Source organism: Myotis myotis, unplaced genomic scaffold, assembly GCF_014108235.1.
Source record: "Myotis myotis isolate mMyoMyo1 unplaced genomic scaffold, mMyoMyo1.p scaffold_m19_p_8, whole genome shotgun sequence".
Classification (NCBI taxonomy): domain Eukaryota; kingdom Metazoa; phylum Chordata; class Mammalia; order Chiroptera; family Vespertilionidae; genus Myotis; species Myotis myotis.
The window spans coordinates 9,241,991-9,263,242 of NW_023416390.1; the positions used below are offsets into that span (position 1 = coordinate 9,241,991).

A 21,252-nucleotide genomic window follows, 5' to 3' on the forward strand; every position below is an offset into this window, starting at 1 on the left:
CTGCGGGTGGGGAGGAAGTAGGAAGGGTAAAGAGGGGCTGGGTGAATGCAGCACCCCACACTCCACTTTAGGGCACAGATGGGAATTGTCCATATGGCTTCCTACAAGGAGACATTTCTACAATTAGAATGAGATCAGCATTGGGAAAAGGGGAGGTCCACTTCTCTCTCTTTGAGAAGAAGGAACCCATCCAGGGGCTGAGGCAATGTACAAAGTGGGTTTGAGCTTAAATGGTTGTGTATGGTTTTCACACTGAGGCCCTCCAACCTCAGAGTAAGCAAGAAGGGATGTGGGCCATGCACAGAGCAAGCTTTAAAGCCAGGATTGGTCGGAGGCAGAGTGAGGCACAAGGTAAGAGGCGGGACCACACAGGTGCTCTAGACTTAAAAGGCCACGAGGCCAAGGAGTCTGCTCTCTGGACTCCAACTGCCAACTTCCACACAAGGAAGGATTTCAGTGCTTGGACCTGAATCCTTTGTGCTCAGTCCCGTGGCTGGTGCCAAAGAGCATACCCACCTAGAATTGTAAGGTGAAACCTGTTTACAGGTGTGATGCTTGGCCTGCCGCAATCCGATGAGTTGGTTTTCTTTGTGAACGGGAGGAAGGTAAGTGTTGGGGGTTACGACCAGTGCTTGAGACCACAGGAAACTACTAGCTGCAGGGGAGCCTTTGTGGCCCATTTGGGTTGAGACTTCTCCAGAAAGGAAGAAGAAGCCAGGGACTGGAACCCATACTAATTTGGCCTGTTCCCCATTTAGCCATGGCTCTGCCTCCGGGATGTGGGCGACGGTAAAGCACTGGGGTTAATTGCATGTGCCTCGGTATCAGTCTTGGGTCCAATCCAGCTCTGCTATTTACTGTATAAACTTATGCAAGTTACTTCTCCTCCCTGGGCCTCGGAGTACCCTTCTCAGAACCCACTTCCTGTGGCGGTTGTCAAGATAAAAAGAGAGGTGCTTCTTTCACTGATTAGGAATCCCCTCAAACTTGTAAATCACCGAGCACTGAGCCTGACGTACTGGAAGCACTTTATCTAGTAGCCTATGCTGATCCTCAAACTTAGGAGGAGAAACAGAGCTTCCTTTATTTTTCTCTTTATCAATTTATTTTTTCTGTTGAGTCTCCATTATACAGACCTGGGTAAAATGTAATTACAGTCCACATTGGGTCCCTTCTTTCCCTGGGCTGTGGCTAAGTTCCAGGAGGAACCTATATGACAAGGAGAGAGGGTCTCCCTTTGTCAGTCTCCCTGGCATCCCTCCCTCCAGTCCTCACCATCCATCCACACAGTCAACCCTCAGTGCCCTCTGCCAGGCCCCCTCCTCTCCTGAGCCCCTCTCTGATCCTTAATGGGACCATTAAGCCACCTCCCAAGGCAGGTGGCTTCTCTTGGGTCTCACCACCTGTCCTATAGGACCCCTCAGCTCTCTAGTCCCATAAACCTAATTGGGATTTGGCCATGTTTACCCACTGCCCACGCCAGGGCTTGGATCAAGAAAGGAGATAGAACATAGAACCTCTACGTTCTCATCATTTCCCTTCTAACTCTCCATCCTGTGTCCAATCGCCCCAGCCAGCAACCACCAGACATTCTTCCAAAACTATCTCTTATGAGCTGAGTCTTTACTTGCTTGTTCCACTGCCCTAGACTTCAGAGGCTCCTTCCTCGGTTTTCTGTTCCACATCCTCTGTGAGTCATGAGCCCCAAATGAAGTGGCTGCAACTAGAACAGGGAGGGAGTTGTGAGTTGGAGAAACTACAGATGTGTGTGGTGGGGATTGGAGTCATCTAGATAATGAAAGCATTATCCAACTGCATTCTCAGGAGATGTTTTTGAAGGACCTGGGGTGGGAGGAAGTGCAGGGGAAAGCTTCTTCTTTTGTTGACCAGGAGCCCCCTCGAGCTCCAGAAAGCAGGTGAATTTTGTTATATATATTTCAGAGAGGGGGAGAGAGAGAGAAACATCAATGATGAGAGAGAATCATTGATCAGCCACCTCCTGCATGCTCCCCACTGGGGATCGGGCCCGCAACCCAGGCATGTGCCCTTGGCCCTTCAGTCCGCAGGTCACCGCTCTGTCCACTGAGCCAAACCAGCTAGGGCAAAAAAGCAGGTGAATTTTAATATCTCCACTTGGAAGCATCTTCCTGTACTATTTTTATTCCTGGAGGTCTACACTAGGTCATGTTTTTCTTCCAGGGAGAATAGAAGATCCTAACATGATTAGCTGAATCTGTCTTTCCTCTGATGCAAGAGAATGGCTGGTGGTGTTTGCAGGACAGTCAAAGGAAATATCCTCAAATAAGCAAATGAGAGAGAAGCACCAAACAAGGTTCCTCCATGGCTTTTAGGGATGAATCCCCCACTTTTTAAGGTGAGGCAGGGAGAGATGCTAGGGTCCCATCAAAGCCACCTGGGGTCCTGAGCTGGGGCAACAAGACTCCACCACCACCACTCACCACACTGGCATGCACTAGGGCCTCTCCTGATGACAGCAGCCCTCTCTGCCTCCCCTTCCTGCCACCAACTCTTAAGATCCCTGATGTTACTACATGGACTCCCCACTAGAAGTGTCTCAGAGGTACCGGAATAGAAACTCTTCCTACCCAGCTTTCTTCCCTCCTGGATCCTTCATTAAATACACACACACATACACACACATGCATGCATAGATAAACAGACATGCACGCACATACACAGCATCCAAGTCTCTCCCAGGTTAAAATATTTCAAGGGTAGAAAAGACTTGGTTGGAAAATTCCACAAAAACAGATAGTGGATCAAACAGAGAGAACACCGCCCCAGGGCCCCTTGCACAGCAGTGGTTCCAGCTCTCATCACCTCACAGAGCATAGTCGCCACACTTGCTTGGTGAGTCTCCTGCTCTGTAAATATACGTGAAGGTCGTTTGCTGTCGGAGCACTAAAAAGCAGGGGCAGATGAAACCAGGCCTAGTATTTTACCCCAAACCCTGAATACAGCTGGCCACGACAGACGTTCCACTATCCATGGTCGGCAAACTGCGGCTCGCAAGCCACACGCAGCTCTTTGGCCCCTTGAGTGTGGCTCTTCCTAAGCCTTAGGAGTACCCTAATTAAGTTAATAACAATGTACCTACCTATATAGTTTAAGTTTAACAAATTTGGCTCTCAAAAGAAATTTCTATCGTTGTACTGTTGATACTTGGCTCTGTGGACTAATGAGTTTGCCGACCACGAGGTCATTGATTCAGTCCCCATAATAATCTCTTTTCTGGTTTCACCGCAGGTGATAGAGAGAAATGCGGACCCAGAAGTCACTCTGCTGACCTTCCTACGAAAGAACTGGATCCTTTTGACCAAAGTCTTGGCCATGTCTGTGTTTGCCTTAAAAGTCAGGCCTGCTGTGATTATGAGAACTAATCAAACTCTCCTTCCCCAAACAGTCAGCACCTTGGCCCTTGCTCTCTCTTTGCTTTGGCAATGGTTTTAAGGATATTAAGTTAACTGGGCTATTTACAGAGGCTGAAGTTTCCCCAGAATTTCTCATGTCTTGATCTCACAGCAGTGAAACAGAAGCTAAGCTCTTTACTTCAGCACTAATTACTCCCTTAAGGGCCTTCGGGTCCTGGGAGGGTAGTTATGTAATAGAGGCTTGTGTTTCAGGCACCCTGCCCTGGAAAGAAACCAAGTTTTCCAGATTCAGGAAGAACATGTGTCATAGAAAAAGATCTACATCTGTTTCCTTACAGCCGATTTTCCCTCACCATTTTATATTCTGAAATTTAGGCCATCATCATGGCAAATATATTTTAACGGATAAGTCTGATGGGTCACTCAGGGAAGCCAAAAAAAAAAAAAAAAAAAAAGACAGAAATTGCAAATTGAGGGAATCAGCCCCTAAACTAGTGTTGGTTAAAAGCTCACATGGATTTAATTAGTTGTCAATGTTTGAAAATTAGGAAATCCCATGGTTTTAAAAAACAGGATTTTTAGCTTCTCATGAAAAATGGGAAGCTAGTCATTCCTGTGTGGCTACAGTCTGGCTTAGAGGTGAGTGGGGACTGTCCCAGGCCCCTATGAAAAGTGGGACATGAGCTCTCCAGGTATACCCGACCCACTCCACTGGTTCACACAACCTCCCTTAAAAGCATTTAAGGTTATGACTGTTTAAATGAATAAGCCCTATGGCTTTAAAAAAAATAAAAGTCAGTGACTCTAAACTCTTCTTAGCCAGTAGTTAAGTATATCCAATCCCCTAAATTTTGTGGAAATGGGCCACAATTAGGGAAAAGGCTGACGAAAGAGAGGGAGCAGAGGCTGAGTCTAGTCCTGGACTTGAACCTGGACCAAGCAGGAGCAGGACACTCAAGGTAGTTTATGAAAATAAGGGCAGGGGTCTTCTCCAAAGGCTCAGTCACTGGCATTCAAATGCAATACAAACTGCTGGGCAAAACTAGCGATACTCTGAACTGCTAACAATAAGTCTCTCCCAATGACGTGATTAGAACCCAGAAGAGTACTTCTAATGAAACAGACTTTTTCAAAGGGCTTTTACTTTTATATCCACTCTCCTCCAAGCTGCTTATGGTGAGCAGGTGAAGATAACGTGGGTATCACGTTCCCTCTTTGCAAATGAGAAAGCAGGCAGGGAGAGGTTAATAGAATGTGTCCCACAGCTGACACGGTACGGAGAGGTCCTTACTGAGACCTGGAGGCGAGTGACTTCTCAGACGTGCATCCCTGTCTTTCCTTGCTAGCCACACCCTAGGGAGGCAGCTATCATGGCGGCCACAGGTCCACCTGGGCATCTTTTCCTTGACCACCTCCCTCCAGTAGGTCTCACAGGAACCAAGTACGCCTGCGGCAGAGGGAGCTGCGGCGCCTGTACCGTGATGGTGTCCAAGTGTGACCCTGTGTCCAAGAAGATAAGGTATCCTGCCCAGAAACCCAGAGCTAGGGGAGGGTTTTGTTTCTTTGCCAGGCTTCTAGTCTCATCTCGCAGCTAAGGAAGATCTCCACGGACCTCCCAGCCTCGTGATTTCACTGTCTCTGGATCTCAGGCCCTTCCAAAAATCTGATAACAGCTGTGAACTGTCTTCTCGGAAAATGCATTCATTAATTACATTTTGCACACACTTTCAGGGAGATCATGGATTTCCCACAGCCCATGTGTGCATCCCAAGTTAAGAAACCCCAATTTAGGTCAACCACTCATCTTACAGATGAGGAAACTAAGGCTCAACAATATGTAGTGACTTGTTTAAGGTCATGCAACTAGTAAGTTAAAGGACTTGAACCCACCTGTTTTGGCTGACACTAATGCCATTCCTACTGTTGGGCTGGACCAACCCTGCAGAGCAGGGACCTGGGCCATAATTCCATCCTTAAATTAAGGACTAGATTCCAGAACTTTGGCTGTTCCCAAATCTACTGGCCCAAGAAATGCCTTCAAAACAAAAGCATCCAACATTTTTGAGCGACCTTATACAGGGAAGTTAAAATTAACAAGCAAAATAAATTCATGAATATGGGTAAAAGGCACAGGTGTGCCTCTTGCCTGTTATGGGGTCAATGTCCTAAGGAATACCTATTGAGGTCCAATACTACTCCTGGTGACACAAGTTCATTCCCATTGAGGCCAGACCCAGGTAGTCTGTTCTGGGCTTGGAAAGTTTTCTGAAGTTCAGAATGCCCATCTTTCCCTGGAGGATCCCCACTTCTTGAAGATAGCACTGAGTCAGCAGAGGGGACTCTAATTCTTCCACCTGTCCCCTGTCCGGTCCCCCATCTCCCAGGCTGAATAGGCCTCTGGTTGGGGAAGGGGGGTTCCTGCTGCCCTTATTGGTCCCAGGGTTCCCCAGGAGGCAGGACCATGTTATTCCCCTTGATTTTCCTTGTATTTCTCATTCAAAGACACTTCTCCATCACCGCATGCCTGGTGCCCATCTGCTCTCTCTATGGAGCTGCTGTCACCACTGTGGAAGGTGTGGGAAGCATCAAAACCAAGCTTCACCCTGTGCAGGTAAGAGCATATGTTAACATTCTCACTTCTTGATCTTTTTAATGCTGAATTGACTGTGCTGCCTGGGAAAATTCTTGTCACTCTGGCAAGGAAGGCTGCATGCTGCTAATTCCCAATGAGAAAGATCTGGACATTTGAGCCTGAGAAATGATTGTAGGGATAGCAAATGGCTTCTGAGTCGCTTCTTCCTGGAGCAGAGGAGGAGAGGGGACACTGGCCACCTCTGATGGAGGGGAGGAGTGCACTGCTTAGGGAATGAGCTCTTCCCCTCAAGGGAGATGCAGGATGTGGAGCCTGGTGAGAGGTGGTGGCATCAGGAAGGCAGGTCCTGTGCCCATGTATGTGTCATTGCAGGAGAGGATCGCCAAGAGCCACGGCACCCAGTGTGGATTCTGCACCCCTGGGATGGTGATGTCCATGTACACACTGCTCAGGAACCACCCACAGCCCTCAGAGGAGCAGCTCATGGAAGCCCTGGGAGGTAGGTTTGACATAGAGAATACTCACCACCCCCAAAGCAGGTGGGAAGTATGCCTCCAGCTGCTCCACCCCGTCCACTATGTCACCCCAGCCCCACTTGAGGACCCCTTCGTTGTTTCCAAAGTAGCTGCAGTTCACCCCAGAGAGAAGAATGGGTCTATTTTAGCTTTCCAAAGAAACCAGTAAAAATAAAGCCTACTGATACTCATGCCCCTTATTTTATCAGGCAATCTGTGCCGCTGCACTGGGTACCGGCCAATTCTCGAGAGTGGAAAGACCTTCTGCATGGTGAGTAGATGACCATGGGGACACCTTACAGAGTAAGAATGCCAGTGACCTCTGGTCAAGGCTGGGAATTTAGGAATTGACTTTTTAAAACCATCTAAACAGACTATAAGGGAGAAAAGTGAGTTAGCTCCAGCTGACTCAGGGGAGTTTTAGCTATCTGTTGAGGACAAGGTAAACCTTACTCCTCCTTTGATGTCCCATGTCACGCCACAGAGGGAAGCCAGGTGATCTAACCAGGCATCTCCCATGATAGTTAAGCAAAGCATTAGAGCAGGACAGGTCGGAGGGCTGCAGCGAGCCCAGAGACAACAAGCAAGGGCATGGAGTTGGCTTTAGGGAGGCCAGCTTTAGTCCAAGAATCCAGACCAGCTGAGAGTGTGAGCAAATAAAGAAGCCAAATACGCAGAGCAGAATCCAAAATTCACCCCAGGTACAAAAGCACAGGGAGCTTCCTCAACAAAATGAGGATCCCTCCCTGGGCTGCTATGAAGTTCAGGTGAGAAGTCATGGCCAAGCATGTAGCAAAGTCTTGGCACTTAAAAGAGCTCAACAAATACTTACTACTGTTATTGCTGCCACTGTGAATAGAGATTGACGGGGAGACCAGCCAGGCACATCCGATGGCCCTCTCCTCAGGGCAGGATTGATGTGGGCAGTACCACCCTTCGACCCAAGCAAGGAGGACCCCACACATTGAAGGGCCCCTCACTGGTCCTCCTTCAGCCACTCTCAGGAAGCCCTGGGTCCAAGGTGACTTGTTCACCTGAAGCCTTCACCTCTTTTCTAGACCAGGATCCAGGTTTGGTCTTGACCCCATTCCCAGGCCTGACACAGCCTCTTCCCAAGTCCATCTTCCTAGAGCAGATCATAGCAGCCAGTGTGTGCACCTAGGCTGAAGGATGGCCAATAACTGGTGTTTTTGGAGAGAATAGACCGAGCGTGGACAGTCAGGCTGGGTGCTCACGCGGTGTTTGAGGCCCCTCGCTGCAGAACCAAGCCAGGCTGGGCAGAGAAGGGTGCGGGGGCCTCTGTTTGTTCTCTTGCTGCTGCAGCTCCACAAACAGTAGTTGTGGGCCTGGCAGTATGTCCCAGTCCCCAGAGCCAGGCCAGTCCCCCTTGCACACCTGTCCTCGACTTTTGCCACATGGAGAGCCAAAGATGACAAACTGAGAAAATCAATAGCTTGTAAACTCATCAAACTGCCAGTGTAAATGGAAAAGCATTTGTGAAACACAAATACTGTAAAGCAGGTTAAAGGAAACCTCTCTCCCTATGGGAATAAAGGCAAAAGTGTAGTCAGAGACGCACCTTGCAGCCAGCAGGCCCCAGAAACTTTAAGGGGTGAAAGGGCCCTAGCCGACTTGGCTCAGCAGATGAAGCATCAGCCTGTGGACTGAGGGGTCTCGGGTTCGATTCCGACCAAGGGCACATGCCTGGGTTGCAGGCTCGATCCCCAGTAGGGGGCGTGCAGGAGGCAGCCGATCAATGGTTCTCATCATTGATGTTTCCATCTCTCTCTCCTTCTCCCTTCCTCTCTGAAATCAATAAATAAATATATAAAAAAGTTTTTTTTTTTTAAAAAAAAGGGGGTGGATTGAAAACTAAGATGGCGGCATAGGTAAACACCGGGAAATTGTCGCCTCACACAACAATTGAAAATTACCGCAAAGGACTGAGCAAACATCATCCAGAACAACAGGAAGGCTGGCTGAGTGTAAATTCTACAACTAGAAGGAAAGAAAAGCATGCTGAGAGCCAGAGGCGCTGCGGAGGTGAAGTGCAGAGGTACGGCGGCTCGCGTGCACGAGGAAAGGGGGTGGCGCCTGAGGACGCGGCTGTCTTTTTGAATCACAAGCTCCCCACTGCTCTGAACTCCGGTTCCGGGAAGTCTCTGGGGACCCAGGACTCATACGGGGAGAGGCTGGTCTGTCCGGCAGCGGGCGAACTTGAGGGCGGCTTTCCCTCAGAGGTGCTTGCAGCCGTTACCGGGACACTGAGACGCGCGACTCCGGGCGGAGAATCGGCCATAGCTGCTTTCTCCGCCCTTTGACTCCCTGAGACCCCGCCCCACCCAGGCTTCGGCAGAGGCTTTTGCATGTGAATGTACCTAACTGCAGCCGAACCAGGCAGACCCGGAACTTCCAAGAGAAGGCCCAAGGCCCCGCAGCTGCTTGCATTGCTTCACAGCTGAGCCTCTTCGTGGCTCCTGCTGTGTGGCCTCAGGCAGAGGCTGAATTAGCACCTCCTTAGATCCAGGAGCCACTGTACCCAGTGGTCAGAGGGGGACCATCCAGACTGCAACTCCTCAGATCCATAAGGGACACACTCAGGGAGCAGACTCAGTGAGCACCAAAGCCCCACTGAAGCAAGTCTTGCCCCAGAAGGGTGTCTTCAGCACAGAAGTTCTCCCACTTTAGACACAGCTGATTCTCACAGCCAATTGGCCTGGAGGTCAATTCCTCCCAGTGATTCTACAACAACCAAGGCACCAAGAGTGCACCAAGAGTGTCCACCCCAGGTAACTGGGGAGGCTGAGCTACAGGACACCTGGTGCACAGGGCTACTCTATCAACACAGGGAAGCTGCCAAAATGCGGAGACAAAGAAACAGGTCACAAATGGCAGAAATGGAGGAAAGCAAACGATTGGATATAGAGTTCAAGGCCACGTTTATAAGGTTTTTCAAGAATTTTATGGAAACCGCCGATAAATTTAATGAATCCCTCAATAAGTATAGTGAGACCATGGAGGACATGAAAAAGGACCAACTAGAAATTAAGCATACACTGACTGAAATAAAGAATAATTTACAGAGATCCAGCAGCAGAAAAGAGGATCCCAAGAATCAAGTCAAAGATTTGAAATACAAAGAAACAAAAAATACCCAACCGAAAAAGAAAAAAGAAAAGAGATTCCAAAAATATGAAGATAGTGTAAGGAACCTCTGGGACAACTTCAAGCGTACCAACATCAGAATTATAGGGGTACCAGAAGGAGAGAGAGGGCAAGATATTGAAAACCTTTTTGAAGAAATAATGACAGAAAACTTCCCCTACCTGGTGAAAGAAATGGACTTACAAGTCCAGGAAGCGCAGAGAACCCCAAACAAAAGGAATCCAAGGAGGACCACACCAAGACACATCATAATTAAAATGCCAAGAGCAAAAGATAAAGAGAGAATCTTAAAAGCAGCAAGAGAAAGACAGTCAGTTACCTACAAGGGAGTACCCATACGACTGTCAGCTGATTTCTCAACAGAAACCATGCAGGCCAGTAGAGAGTGGCAAGAAATATTCAAAGTGATGAATAGCAAGAACCTGCAACCAAGATTACTTTATCCAGCAAAGCTATCATTCAGAATAGAAGGTCAGATAAAGAGCTTCACGGATAAGAAAAAGCTAAAGGAGTTCATCACCACCAAACCAGCATTATATGAAATGCTGAAAGGTATTCTTTAAGAAGAGGAAGAAGAAAAAGGAACTCTTACCATTTGCCACAGCATGGATGGAACTGGAGAGCGGATAAATACCACATGATCTCACTCATTTGTGGAATATAATGAACAACATAAGCTGATGAACAAGGACTGATCCAGAGACGGAGAGGCATTGATTGGACTGTCGGGCCTTGGAGGGAAGGTAGGGGAGGGTGGGGGTAAGGGGGAAAGATCAACCAAAGGACTTATATGCAAGCATATAGGCCTAATCAATGGACATGGACAACGGGGGGGTGAGGGCATGAGCGGGGTGGGGGGTGGGGGGTAGAGGGTAACGTGGGGACAAGGACACATATGTAATATCTTAATCAATAAAAAATATATTTAAAAAAAAGAAAAAAAGTCATAACCCAGCTACCAGAAAAAAAAAAAGAAAAAAAGGGGGGGTGAAGAACCAAGATGGCGGCATAGGTTAACGCCAGAGTTTGCTGCTTTGAACAACTACTTCAAAAGTGAAACCAAAAAACAGAAGGGACAGCACCCAGAACCACAGGAACGCCGGCTGAGTGGAAGTCCTACAACTAGGAGGAAAGAGAAACGCATACGGACACTCAGAGGAGGCGCAGTGCTGAAGTCAAATTCTGAGGTGCGGAGTGCGCGCAGCGGGCTGGCGGCAGAGGGCACGGTTGGCGTTTTCAATCGGGAGGGAGTCGCAGACTCTGAGCTCCAGAACCGGGCGAGTCTTTAGGGACCCAGACTCAAACGGGAGCAGCGGGACTGTCTGGCTTCGGTCAGAGCGAGTGCATCTTTCTCTCCGAGCTTTGCAGCGGGTGCTGGGACTCAGAGAGGCAGAGCCCCTGGGGACAGGACTGAGAGCCGCCATAACTGCTCTCTCCGGCCCACCCTGCTGATCCTGTGCGACCCACCCCGCCCAAGCCCTGCACACAGGCATTTGCCGGATAGCCTCAGGCAAAGGCTAGATTAGCACCTCCCTAGAGGACAGAAGTTCTCTCACTGCTGACACAGCTGATTCTCAAAGCCACTTGGCCTGGAGGTCAAACCCTCCCTGGAATTAGCTACAACAATCAAGATTTAACTATAAGACTGCGAACAAAGACCACTAGGGGGTGCACCAAGGAAGCATAACAAAATGCGGAGACAAAGAAACAGGACAAAATTGTCAATGGAAGATATAGAGTTCAGAACCACACTTTTAAGGTCTCTCAAGAACTGTTTAGAAGCCGCCGATAAACTTAATGAGATCTACAAGAAAACTAATGAGACCCTCGATCTTATATTGGGGAACCAACTAGAAATTAAGCATACATGGACTGAAATAACGAATATTATACAGACTCCCGACAGCAGACCAGAGGAGCGCAAGAATCAAGTCAATGATTTGAAATGCGAGGAAGCAAAAAACACCCAACCGGAGGGGCGGAATGAAAAAAGAATCCAAAAATGCGAGGATAGTGTAAGGAGCCTCTGGGACAGCTTCAAGCGTACCAACATCAGAATTATAGGGGTGCCAGAAGATGAGAGAGAGCAAGATATTGAAAACCTATTTGAAGAAATAATGACAGAAAACTTCCCCCACCTGGTGAAAGAAATGGACTTACAGGTCCAAGAAGCGCGGAGAACCCCAAACAAAAGGAATCCAAAGAGGACCACACCAAGACACATCATCATTAAAATGCCAAGAGCAAAAGATAAAGAGAGACTCTTAAGAGCAGCAAGAGAAAGAAACTCAGTTACCTACAAGGGAATACCCATACGACTGTCAGCTGATTTCTCAACAGAAACTTTGCAGGCCAGAAGGGAGTGGCAAGAAATATTCAAAGTGATGAATACCAAGAACCTACAACCAAGATTACTTTATCCAGCAAAGCTATCATTCAGAATTGAAGGTCAGATAAAGAGCTTCACAGAAAAGGAAAAGCTAAAGGAGTTCATCACCACCAAACCAGGATTATATGAAATGCTGAAAGGTATCCTTTAAGAAGAGGAAGAGGAAGAAAAAGGTAAAGATACAAATTATGAACAACAAATATGCATCTATCAACAAGTGAATCTAAGAATCAAGTGAATAAATAATCTGATGAACAGAATGAACTGTTGATTATAATAGAATCAGGGACATAGAAAGGGAATGGACTGACTATTCCTGGGGGGGAAAGGGGTGTGGGAGATTCGGGAAGAGACTGGACAAAAATTGTGCACCTATGGATGAGGACAGTGGGTGGGGAGTGAGGGCGGAGGGTGGGGCGGGAACTGGGAGGAGGGGAGTTATGGGGGGAAAAAAAAGAGGAACAAATGTAATAATCTGAACAATAAAGATTTAATTAAAAAAAAAAGGGGGGGGTGAAAGGAACAGAGTCCTAGTGGGGCTACTTGAGGTTCCTAGCTAATAGGCCAGGAAGACTGGCTTGTTCTGTCATCATTGACCCATGGCCCCTCCAGGGAGCTGTCGGAGGACTGAGTAAATGAGGGAGCATTGTGAGCGGAATCAGGAAGCTGGCAGCCTGAGACAGTTGAGCAGAAACAGAGAACTGGGGTATCTGGAAGTATTTCCTTAAATACTTAGGGAAAATTATTTAAGGAAGAGGATACAAGAGGTGAGTTAGGGGAAAATGGGAAATAAAGAGCCGGCAAATGGAAACCTGCTTTAAAATCCATTGACTGTCCATTCATTCTCAATGAGCCCCATGCAGATCCCAAACGTCTGGTTACCAAAGCGGTTTTCTTTACTCATCTTTCTTCATGTTTTTCTTTTCTTTTTTCAAGGTCCTTATATAAATGATAGCATTCAATGTTGTTGAGTCTTATATATGCTAGAGAATGGATAGTTATTGCCCTGAAAGACATCTTACCAATTAATTCTAGCACTAGGATTTCATCTAAGAAAAAATTCAGAGATGTACACAAAATTGTACAAGCAATAGACAGAAATGTTTATTATAATGTTATTTATAATTAGAAAATGTAGGCAAAACCTAAGTATATGTCAATAGCAAATTTTACAAGTATAAATCCAGAAGATTGATTATTATGCAATCAGCAAAATTATATTTTAATGACATGGAAAATTACTCTAGGTAACTAAACAAATAGGTAAGTAAATAAATGAAACAATAGGCAAAAAAAAGATTAACAAAAAGACAAAATGAAAAGTATGTTGTATTAAAATATAGTACCATTATATATTATGTAAAAATATTGCCAGTGAAATAGGGTAATAATAGTTTATTTCTTTTATGCTTCTCTATATTCTATATTATTGTTTTATACTATAACTAGAGGCCCGGTGCACAGATTCATGCACCAGTGGGGTCCCTCAGCCTGGCCTACGGGGTTGGGACCAAAACCGGCTCTCTCACGTCCCCTGAGGGGTCCCGGATTGCAAGAGGGCAGTTCTTGGGTGATGCACCCCAGAATGGGGCTCCCTCCTCTCTGGTTCCGGGTGCATCACCTGAGAACCGCAGCTGCCAAGTCACTGCAGCTCAACAGCTCTTTCATTGAGCGTCTGCCCCCTGATGGTCAGTGCATGTCATAGCTACTGGTTGAAGTGTCTGCCCCCTGGTGGTCATTGTGTGTCATAGCTACTGGTCGGACGGTCAGATGGTTGGACAGTTGCTTAGGCTTTTATGTATATAGATTAGATACTTGGTATATCTTACATATAAGTTTTATATATTCCATATGTATCATTTTACTTTAAAAATAAAGTAGAAAGGAGAAAGATCTTCTGATGATGCCTTTTCCAATAGAAATTACCAAAAGTGACGAACAATGTTGTCTCGTTTAAATTGCCAAACCGCTCAAGGCACACACCCATTTACCTATAAAAGAAAGTTTCTCATCTCAAGGCATTTCACCTTCGTAGGAGTCGAATGGCTGTCAGCAGAAGGGAGCAGGAGGATGCTGCTTGGCTCAGGGAGAAGAGGATTCTTCCTCACTCTGCAGGAGCACCGACGTGAGTCCCTGTGTTTGATTTGTTCTCTCCCTGAGAGCACTGCTCCACGCCGGCCCAGTGTTGACAGTGTGCTCATTAGTTCTGATGCTCATTCTCTGCTTTGTTCCAAGTTTCCCAAGTGCCTGCACAGATAAAGCACTTGTTATTTGGGAGGCAGGTTAGGGGGTGATTCAAAGTCTGTGATCTGACTGTCCTCTTGGCTCTCGGGGAGCCTGAAACTAAACAAAAGCCCGCTCAGGCCAGAGAAGACAGACCCGCCCCAGCAATGACCTCAATGATGAGTCCCACTGGGGGGAGGTGAGTCTCTGTGCCTGGTTTTTGGCTGGCAGTGGTCCTCTATTGCTGTGTCCCCTTTTGTGTATGGAGGGCACTGCAGCCTCTGGGAAGGGGAAGGAGCCCATCCGGAGTCGTGGTGAGGTCATGGCCCCAGGGCTGGAAGGCCAGCCTGAGACATCCCAGTCCCTGGTTTTGTCCTCTCAGAGATACTGGTTTCCAAAAAGACTCAACTTCTTAAATGAATTATTTAGTGAAGCCAGAATACAGGCTAGAGTTGGCTCCTGTAGATGAGGGAATCCAAGAGAACAGAGTCAGCCTCAGAGGAAACTGAGTCCCGCGGACCTACCTTATTCCCATTCTTGGCCTCCCACTGTCCCTGCATTTTGGTCTGAAGAAGGCGTGCAATAAACAGAAGGGTGTTGCAAAGGACAATGGCTGCACCCCGCCCCCAACCCCATGAGCATTTCACAGAAAATTAGTGCCTTGCAGGGATCAGTACATTCGAAAGTCTGATTCTCGATCTGGTGGCCTTGGGAATTCAACCTGGGCTCTGGAAACCACCTGACGTACTTTAACCAACTCAAAAGAACATGGTGGGCCCTGATGTTCCGTTATAAAGAGAAACACAGGTATGAAGTGGACCTTATGGTCACTGAGCCCCATGTCCCTTCCCTGCAGAAAGCACACCCAGGGAGCCACAATTTGAGAGGCTTGCTTGGTGAGCTTGGGTGCAGGGCAGTTGAATCATCATAAGGGTAACATTATAGAAGACCCCCTCTTCCACCAGGGTAGACCAGACGTCTGCACAGACCCGCTCTTCTCTGGGAGCTGTTAATATTTTCCACTGAGTAACTGTTAGGTCTTGGTCCAGCACCTGTGAGGGGGACCTTTTAATTCTTCATTATGTTTGTTTTGCACTTTAATTCTCAGATGCAGTCTTATTTCTAGGTTTTAGAGATACACCACATCATTGCTCCTACGTACTGCCTACACTTCTAAACCCAACTAACACAAAAACTGATCCTTCAGATGCTGGCCTGTTATGCTTCAATCTGGGTCCTACTCAGAACCTTTACAAGGAACAATGGCATGTTTTCTTTCTAGATCCTGAGAAGACCTCAGAGACAGAAAAAAAAAATGGACAGTGTGAGATAAATGTCAGGCCATTTTACCTAAGTGTCACAATTACCCTTCAAGATATGCGTTATTTCCATTTAGTCTTTAAAAGGAAGAACCTTTCCAGAGGGAGGGTTGGAGTCATGGCAGAGCTGAGAATGAACCCAGAGCTGTCTGCCCCCAACTTCTCTCCATGCTCTACCGTATTACTCAGACCTCTAGCCCTGCCCCCACAATGCTTCCCCAATTCCCCTCACCTCCTCAGGAATGTTTTCTGTGAATAAGTGTTTCCAAAGCTAAAACATTTTTTATTTAGACAAGATTGCAGTTTGGGTAACTTTTTGTTGAGGTTTTGTTTCCTAAACGTTAAAATGGAGATGATAATTTACCTTCTTTGCACAGTTGTTGGGAGGATTAAATAAATGACTAACATGTAAGGCACTTGGGAAAAAAGCACTCCAACAATTTTAACTATTATTGTTAAAATTAGTGGGGTGTGCATGTGTGTTTACACAGGGGCATGTAGGTGTAGAGTCATTTTTTTCTTAAGCTACAGGACTTCTCGGAGCTTTCAGCATTTTGAATCCTGACTTGACAGGTGAGAGGATAGTGGTTTGAATCCCAAACTACTTAACCTCTGATAATTTTTCATAGACTCTGTTGATGTTCCACAGGGTACTGTTTGAGGTATCTCATAGAACACCCTTTTCTTCAGTATCCTACTAGTGGCTAATCAATATCTCTCTCTTACAATAAAATTCTTACTTAACACAAATTGGTTCGAACCATTTCCCTGTATAAGAAGAGTAGGAAAGTTATTACTAAGTTCATATTGCCTGATTGATTGATGTAAATCACTGGGGTGCTGTTTCCAGTTGAGCTGGGCTGACCAAGCCCTCTTCTTCTGCCCTTTATAAAGATTTCCACAGAGTTATTTGCGAAAGATGAGTTCCAGCCCTTGGACCCTACTCAGGAGCTCATATTCCCCCCAGAACTCTTGGTAAGATGAACCGGGTGTTCTATGTACTTGTTTAAATGTCACTGGTTATAAACTCAGTTGCTCAAATTACCCTTTTCTTCCTGTGAAATTTGTCAAATCATGGGAATGTTTGATCAGATCAACATGCTTCTCCCTGCTCAGCTCACCAAGCCCTGCTCTTGCCCTGGACACACTCCCCAAAGCCTCAGCTGAGGCTATTTTTTAAGTGACATCATCGTATGTGTCCCTGTTGACTGTCCCACGCCATACAGCTTTGCTCAACCTCTCACTTGGTCTTTCTGGCCCCTCCAGTACGTTAATCCTAAGAATCACTTTCAGCCACCCACACCCTTTCCTCATCCTCTAGCACAGCGGTTCTCAACCTGTGGGTCGCAACCCCTTTGGCTGTCGAACGACCCTTTCGCAGGGGTCGCCTAAGACCACCCTGCATATCAGATATTTACATTACGATTCATAACAGTAGCAACATTACAGTTATGAAGTAGCAACGAAAATAATTTTATGGTTGGGTCACCACATGAGGAACTGTATTGAAAGGGCCAGAAGGTTGAGAACCACTGGTCTAGCAGCATCTCTATCTGGTGCAGTTCTACAAAATACCTAATTCTGAAGGGGTTCTGGTGCATTGATCCATGCATTGAACAACTATTTATCCTTCAGCCACGGGCCAGGCACTGCTCTAGGTACTGAATGTGCAGTAGGAAACAGAAGTACACAAAGACCTGGAGGAGTTTATGATCTGGTGGGAGAGACAGGCAATTAGCAAGATAAGAGATACAAGTGAGAAGAAAGAAGAATAAAACAGAAAAGAGGACTAGGATGCAAGGGGTTGCAATTTTAAATACTCGGTGAACGGAAGACCTCTGAGAGGTAACATTTGAAGAAAGTCCTAAAGGAAGGGAGGAGCCAGCCACGAAGATACATGGGGGAAGAGCAAACCAAACAGTGGGGACAGCAAGTGTAAAGGTGTGAAAGATAGGAGAGCGCCCTCCTGATGAAGGGACAGAGCAGGGACCAGCATGGCTGCGGGGACGGGGGCAGGGCTGCGGTGGGGGGCAGGGCAGGGGGCACAGACCATACCCCACTTACGGCTTTTACTCCCTGTGAAATGAGAAGCTATCAGGGAGGCTGGACAGAGGAGGGGTATCTCCTATCAATGTTGTCACGGGATGTGAGGTCATGCTGGCTGCTGGGATGGGAGTAGCCTGTGGAGAGGCCAGGGGAGAGAAGCAGGGAGCCCAGTCAGGGTGCTGATGGGGGTGATGGACCACTGCCAGGGTGCAGGTGGTGAGCAGCAAGTGGCGTCTGGAGATACTTTGGAAGAAGAGCAGACAGGATTTGCTGGTGGATGTGATGTGGGTGTGGGACAGAGGAGACGAGGCTTTGGGCAGCTGGAAAGCAGCCATTTACGGGGAAGGAGACCTCCTGGGGAGCAGAGTTTTTTTCTTTGGGGGGATTCCTTTTGGGCCTCGGAAGGGGATGGAATATGAGGATCTTGGTGTGAACATGTTGAATTTGAGATGCCTATTACACATCTAAGAGCGGACACTGAGTACTCCTTTAGGTATATGAGTCTGGATTTTGGAGGAAAAGTCCAGGCTGAATATATTAACTTAAGAGCATTAGTATAGTTGTGATTTTTAAGACCACGATACTAAATTATGTTAAATTACTCTATACTGAAGGGTCAATGACAGGTGCCCGTTCATACTGTCACTTGTCTCTGAGGAGCTACATGAAAACAGTGTTAAGCTAAAGGAGTAAATCTCTAGTGATGGAAATTCAGGCATTAGCCAACAGGTGTCGGGAGTATCTTTTTGGTCGAGTGGACCTCAGGACTCCTGGAATCTCCTAGAGGAACATGCCTCCACCCGGGATCTTGCCTAACCCATGAAGATAGGTGTGCACACACATTGTCATTTGCACGTAGAGACTGGCAGAGAACCCAGAAGAAAGAACCCTGACCTTTCATGGAGAAAGGGTTACCTGGATCTCCCCTGGGACCCTCAAGGATCTCCTGGAGCTGAAAGTGAAGCACCCAGAAGCGCCTCTCGTCCTGGGCAACACCTCACTGGGTAAGCAAGCGCAATGGTTCTCATGCCGCCATTAATGCCAAGCTGCACTTACATCCCTACTCTGCTCTCATCTCCAGGCGCTGCCTTTTTAGGAGAAAAGCCTCATCCTTTAAAATAAAAATAGTATATGTTAATAATATATCACAAAATATACTATACCATTATATATAAATAATGTAATACTTACATATGATTATTCATATCAATAATAATAAAAGCACAATATGCTAATTAGACTGGATGACCTTCCAGATGAAGCTGAGGCTGTGAGGGAAGCCCGAGTCCCAAGTGCCAGAGGGAAGCCGGTGCTGGCAGCCGGGGGAAGGAAGGCCTACTCTTGCACGAACTTCGTGCTTTGGGCCTCTAGTAATTATATATGAATTATATATATTATAGCAATAATATAAAAGTATAATACAAACATATTATATCATATCATATCCTAATGGTCTCCAAAGTTGAAGACTCTAGGAGTATACAGGGTAACCCCTTGAGCTGTCGGGGGGAAAAGTATTAGCGTTTTGAGGTTGTTGTTTTTTTTTTATCATTTACTCTATTTTGTTCTTTTTTATATTATTTTTGCAAATAGTCAGTAGATATAGCAGAATTTTATTAAGTATGTATGGGTATATTAACAATGTGCACCCAGTTATCATCCACACCCAGTTTAAGAACAAGAACTTGACCACGAACTTTGAAGGCCCTGTGGGCCCTCCCTAACCCCTCCCCTCCCCTCCCCTCCCCTCCCCTCCCCTCCCCTCCCCTCCCCTCCCCTCCCCTTCCCTTCCCTTCCCTTCCCTTCCCTTCCCTTCCCTTCCCTTCCCTTCCCTTCCCTCTCCTCTGAGGTACTCATCAGCTGGAATGTGGTGCTGGTCAGTCCCTTCCATGTTTTTACAGGTTTACCACATAAACTTCAATCCCAAAGCAAGACGTCATTTGGTTTTATGTGCTTTTTGAACTTCATATAATTACATTGACACAGTATTATGCTTCTGCAGTTTGGTTTGTTCATTGAGCTGAGATTCGCCCACATTGTTGCGTGTAACTGTGCTAGATTTCATGGTATGACTATAGCACAATTGACTCATTCATTCTATTGTTGAAGGACATGGAGTGCTTTCCAACAATAGCTTTGAATATTACAGATATTCTAATATATGTCTCCTGGCGCCCACATGCAAGAGTTTTCTAAAAACCTCTCATTCATTTTACTTCCCATTTTTATATAACCATGCAGTGAGTGCATAAATATAAACATATACTGGGAGCATATGTGCTATAAATTTACTTGGCTGGGTGTATGCCCACTGCTTTCACATCTACATACATATATTGTCAATTTTTAAATTAGTATCTGAACATTTTTATGAAAAACGTCCAATGCCCATAAAAAGGCATTTTCTCTTTCCTAACTCTCTCTATAATATATATATTTACTTTTCAGGACCTGCAATGAAATCTCAAGGACATGTTCACCCAATTCTCCTCTCTCCTGTGAGGATTTCAGAGCTGAGTATGGTGTCTACAACAAGTGAGGGTGAGTTCCTGGTGTTCTTGTAAAACATCAGTGATCCAACCCCTGCACTTAATTTCCACTTGCCAAATAGTTTGGAAACTCTTCATACACTTGTCTTGTCTGGCCTATTTCCAACTCTTTATTATTTTTCTGGTGTGCTGTACATCCTATCATGAAACTTTACTATCAAAACCTTTGCACAGACTATGAGGTATTCAGATGACATCACTCAATACCTTGTAGTCTCCTGCAGGACTCTTGCCTGGTAGATGCCATGGTGACCTAGAGACAATACATTTGCAGTGTCACTTGGATGGGAGGACAGCAAGAGAGAACGGCTGTTACCCATCAGTTGGCTGAATGGTCAGTTCCAGGGACTGGGAATATTTGCAGAGTGAAAGCAGGAGAAATGTTGTCTGGCACTCAAATGCTATTTTGTCTCCTGGGGACAATGGCAAGAGGCCAAGTGGGACAAAGACCCGCCTGGGCACGCATCCCGGTCCCTAAAACATCCTTAAGAGCCCACTGTGTGCAGATATCATCAGGCGAGGTGGCTCTCACAGCACAGGAAGGAAACATGCAAGACGTTGCCCTCAAGATGCATAGCAATCCTTTGACAAAAGGAACTTTATTTTACTCTTTTCTGCATCCCCCAGAGGTTCTAGCCTATATAGTATATGCATATGAATACTGTACATGCATATAGGTGCTCAGTCATTGACTTAATGGGGGGAAAACACACACACAAATGAATGAATTGGTCAGGAACTTGAATTTGGGATGCAGAGGAAATGATAACTTCCTCAACTTCAGCAGCAAGGAGGTTGGCTGAACTGGAAGCAGGCCACTGCGTGTTTGTGGGGGTCAGTGTGGGTGGTGGAGGAGACCTGCCTTGGCCTTTTCACCTCCATCCAGGAGGCCTAGCTTCCTGGCCTCTAACCATCGTCAGCCAAGCTTAGACTGTGCTGCAGGCCAGCAAGCCCACCTTCCCCAGCCTCACCCCAACCATGTGCAAGGGAAGGGACCCTTCCTGGTTTTGCTCAGCACCAGAGCTTCCCAGCGTCAGCCATGGACGACTCAGGCAGCACAC

At 46.6% G+C, this 21,252-nt stretch overlaps 1 protein-coding gene across 1 annotated transcript in view; it reads left to right on the top strand.

Moving 5' to 3' along the window:
• Positions 1-4,762: 4,762 nt before the first annotated feature.
• The window catches only part of LOC118661465 (aldehyde oxidase 2), a 63,369-nt gene continuing 46,879 nt past the window's right edge, over positions 4,763-21,252 (top strand). Inside the window, exons 1-8 of the mRNA XM_036319567.1 lie at positions 4,763-4,911; positions 5,895-6,003; positions 6,358-6,484; positions 6,710-6,771; positions 14,090-14,179; positions 16,491-16,571; positions 18,502-18,646; positions 20,091-20,183. Of these exons, the coding sequence (XP_036175460.1) occupies positions 4,763-4,911; positions 5,895-6,003; positions 6,358-6,484; positions 6,710-6,771; positions 14,090-14,179; positions 16,491-16,571; positions 18,502-18,646; positions 20,091-20,183 (856 nt within the window). The remainder of the gene's footprint in view (positions 4,912-5,894; positions 6,004-6,357; positions 6,485-6,709; positions 6,772-14,089; positions 14,180-16,490; positions 16,572-18,501; positions 18,647-20,090; positions 20,184-21,252) is intronic.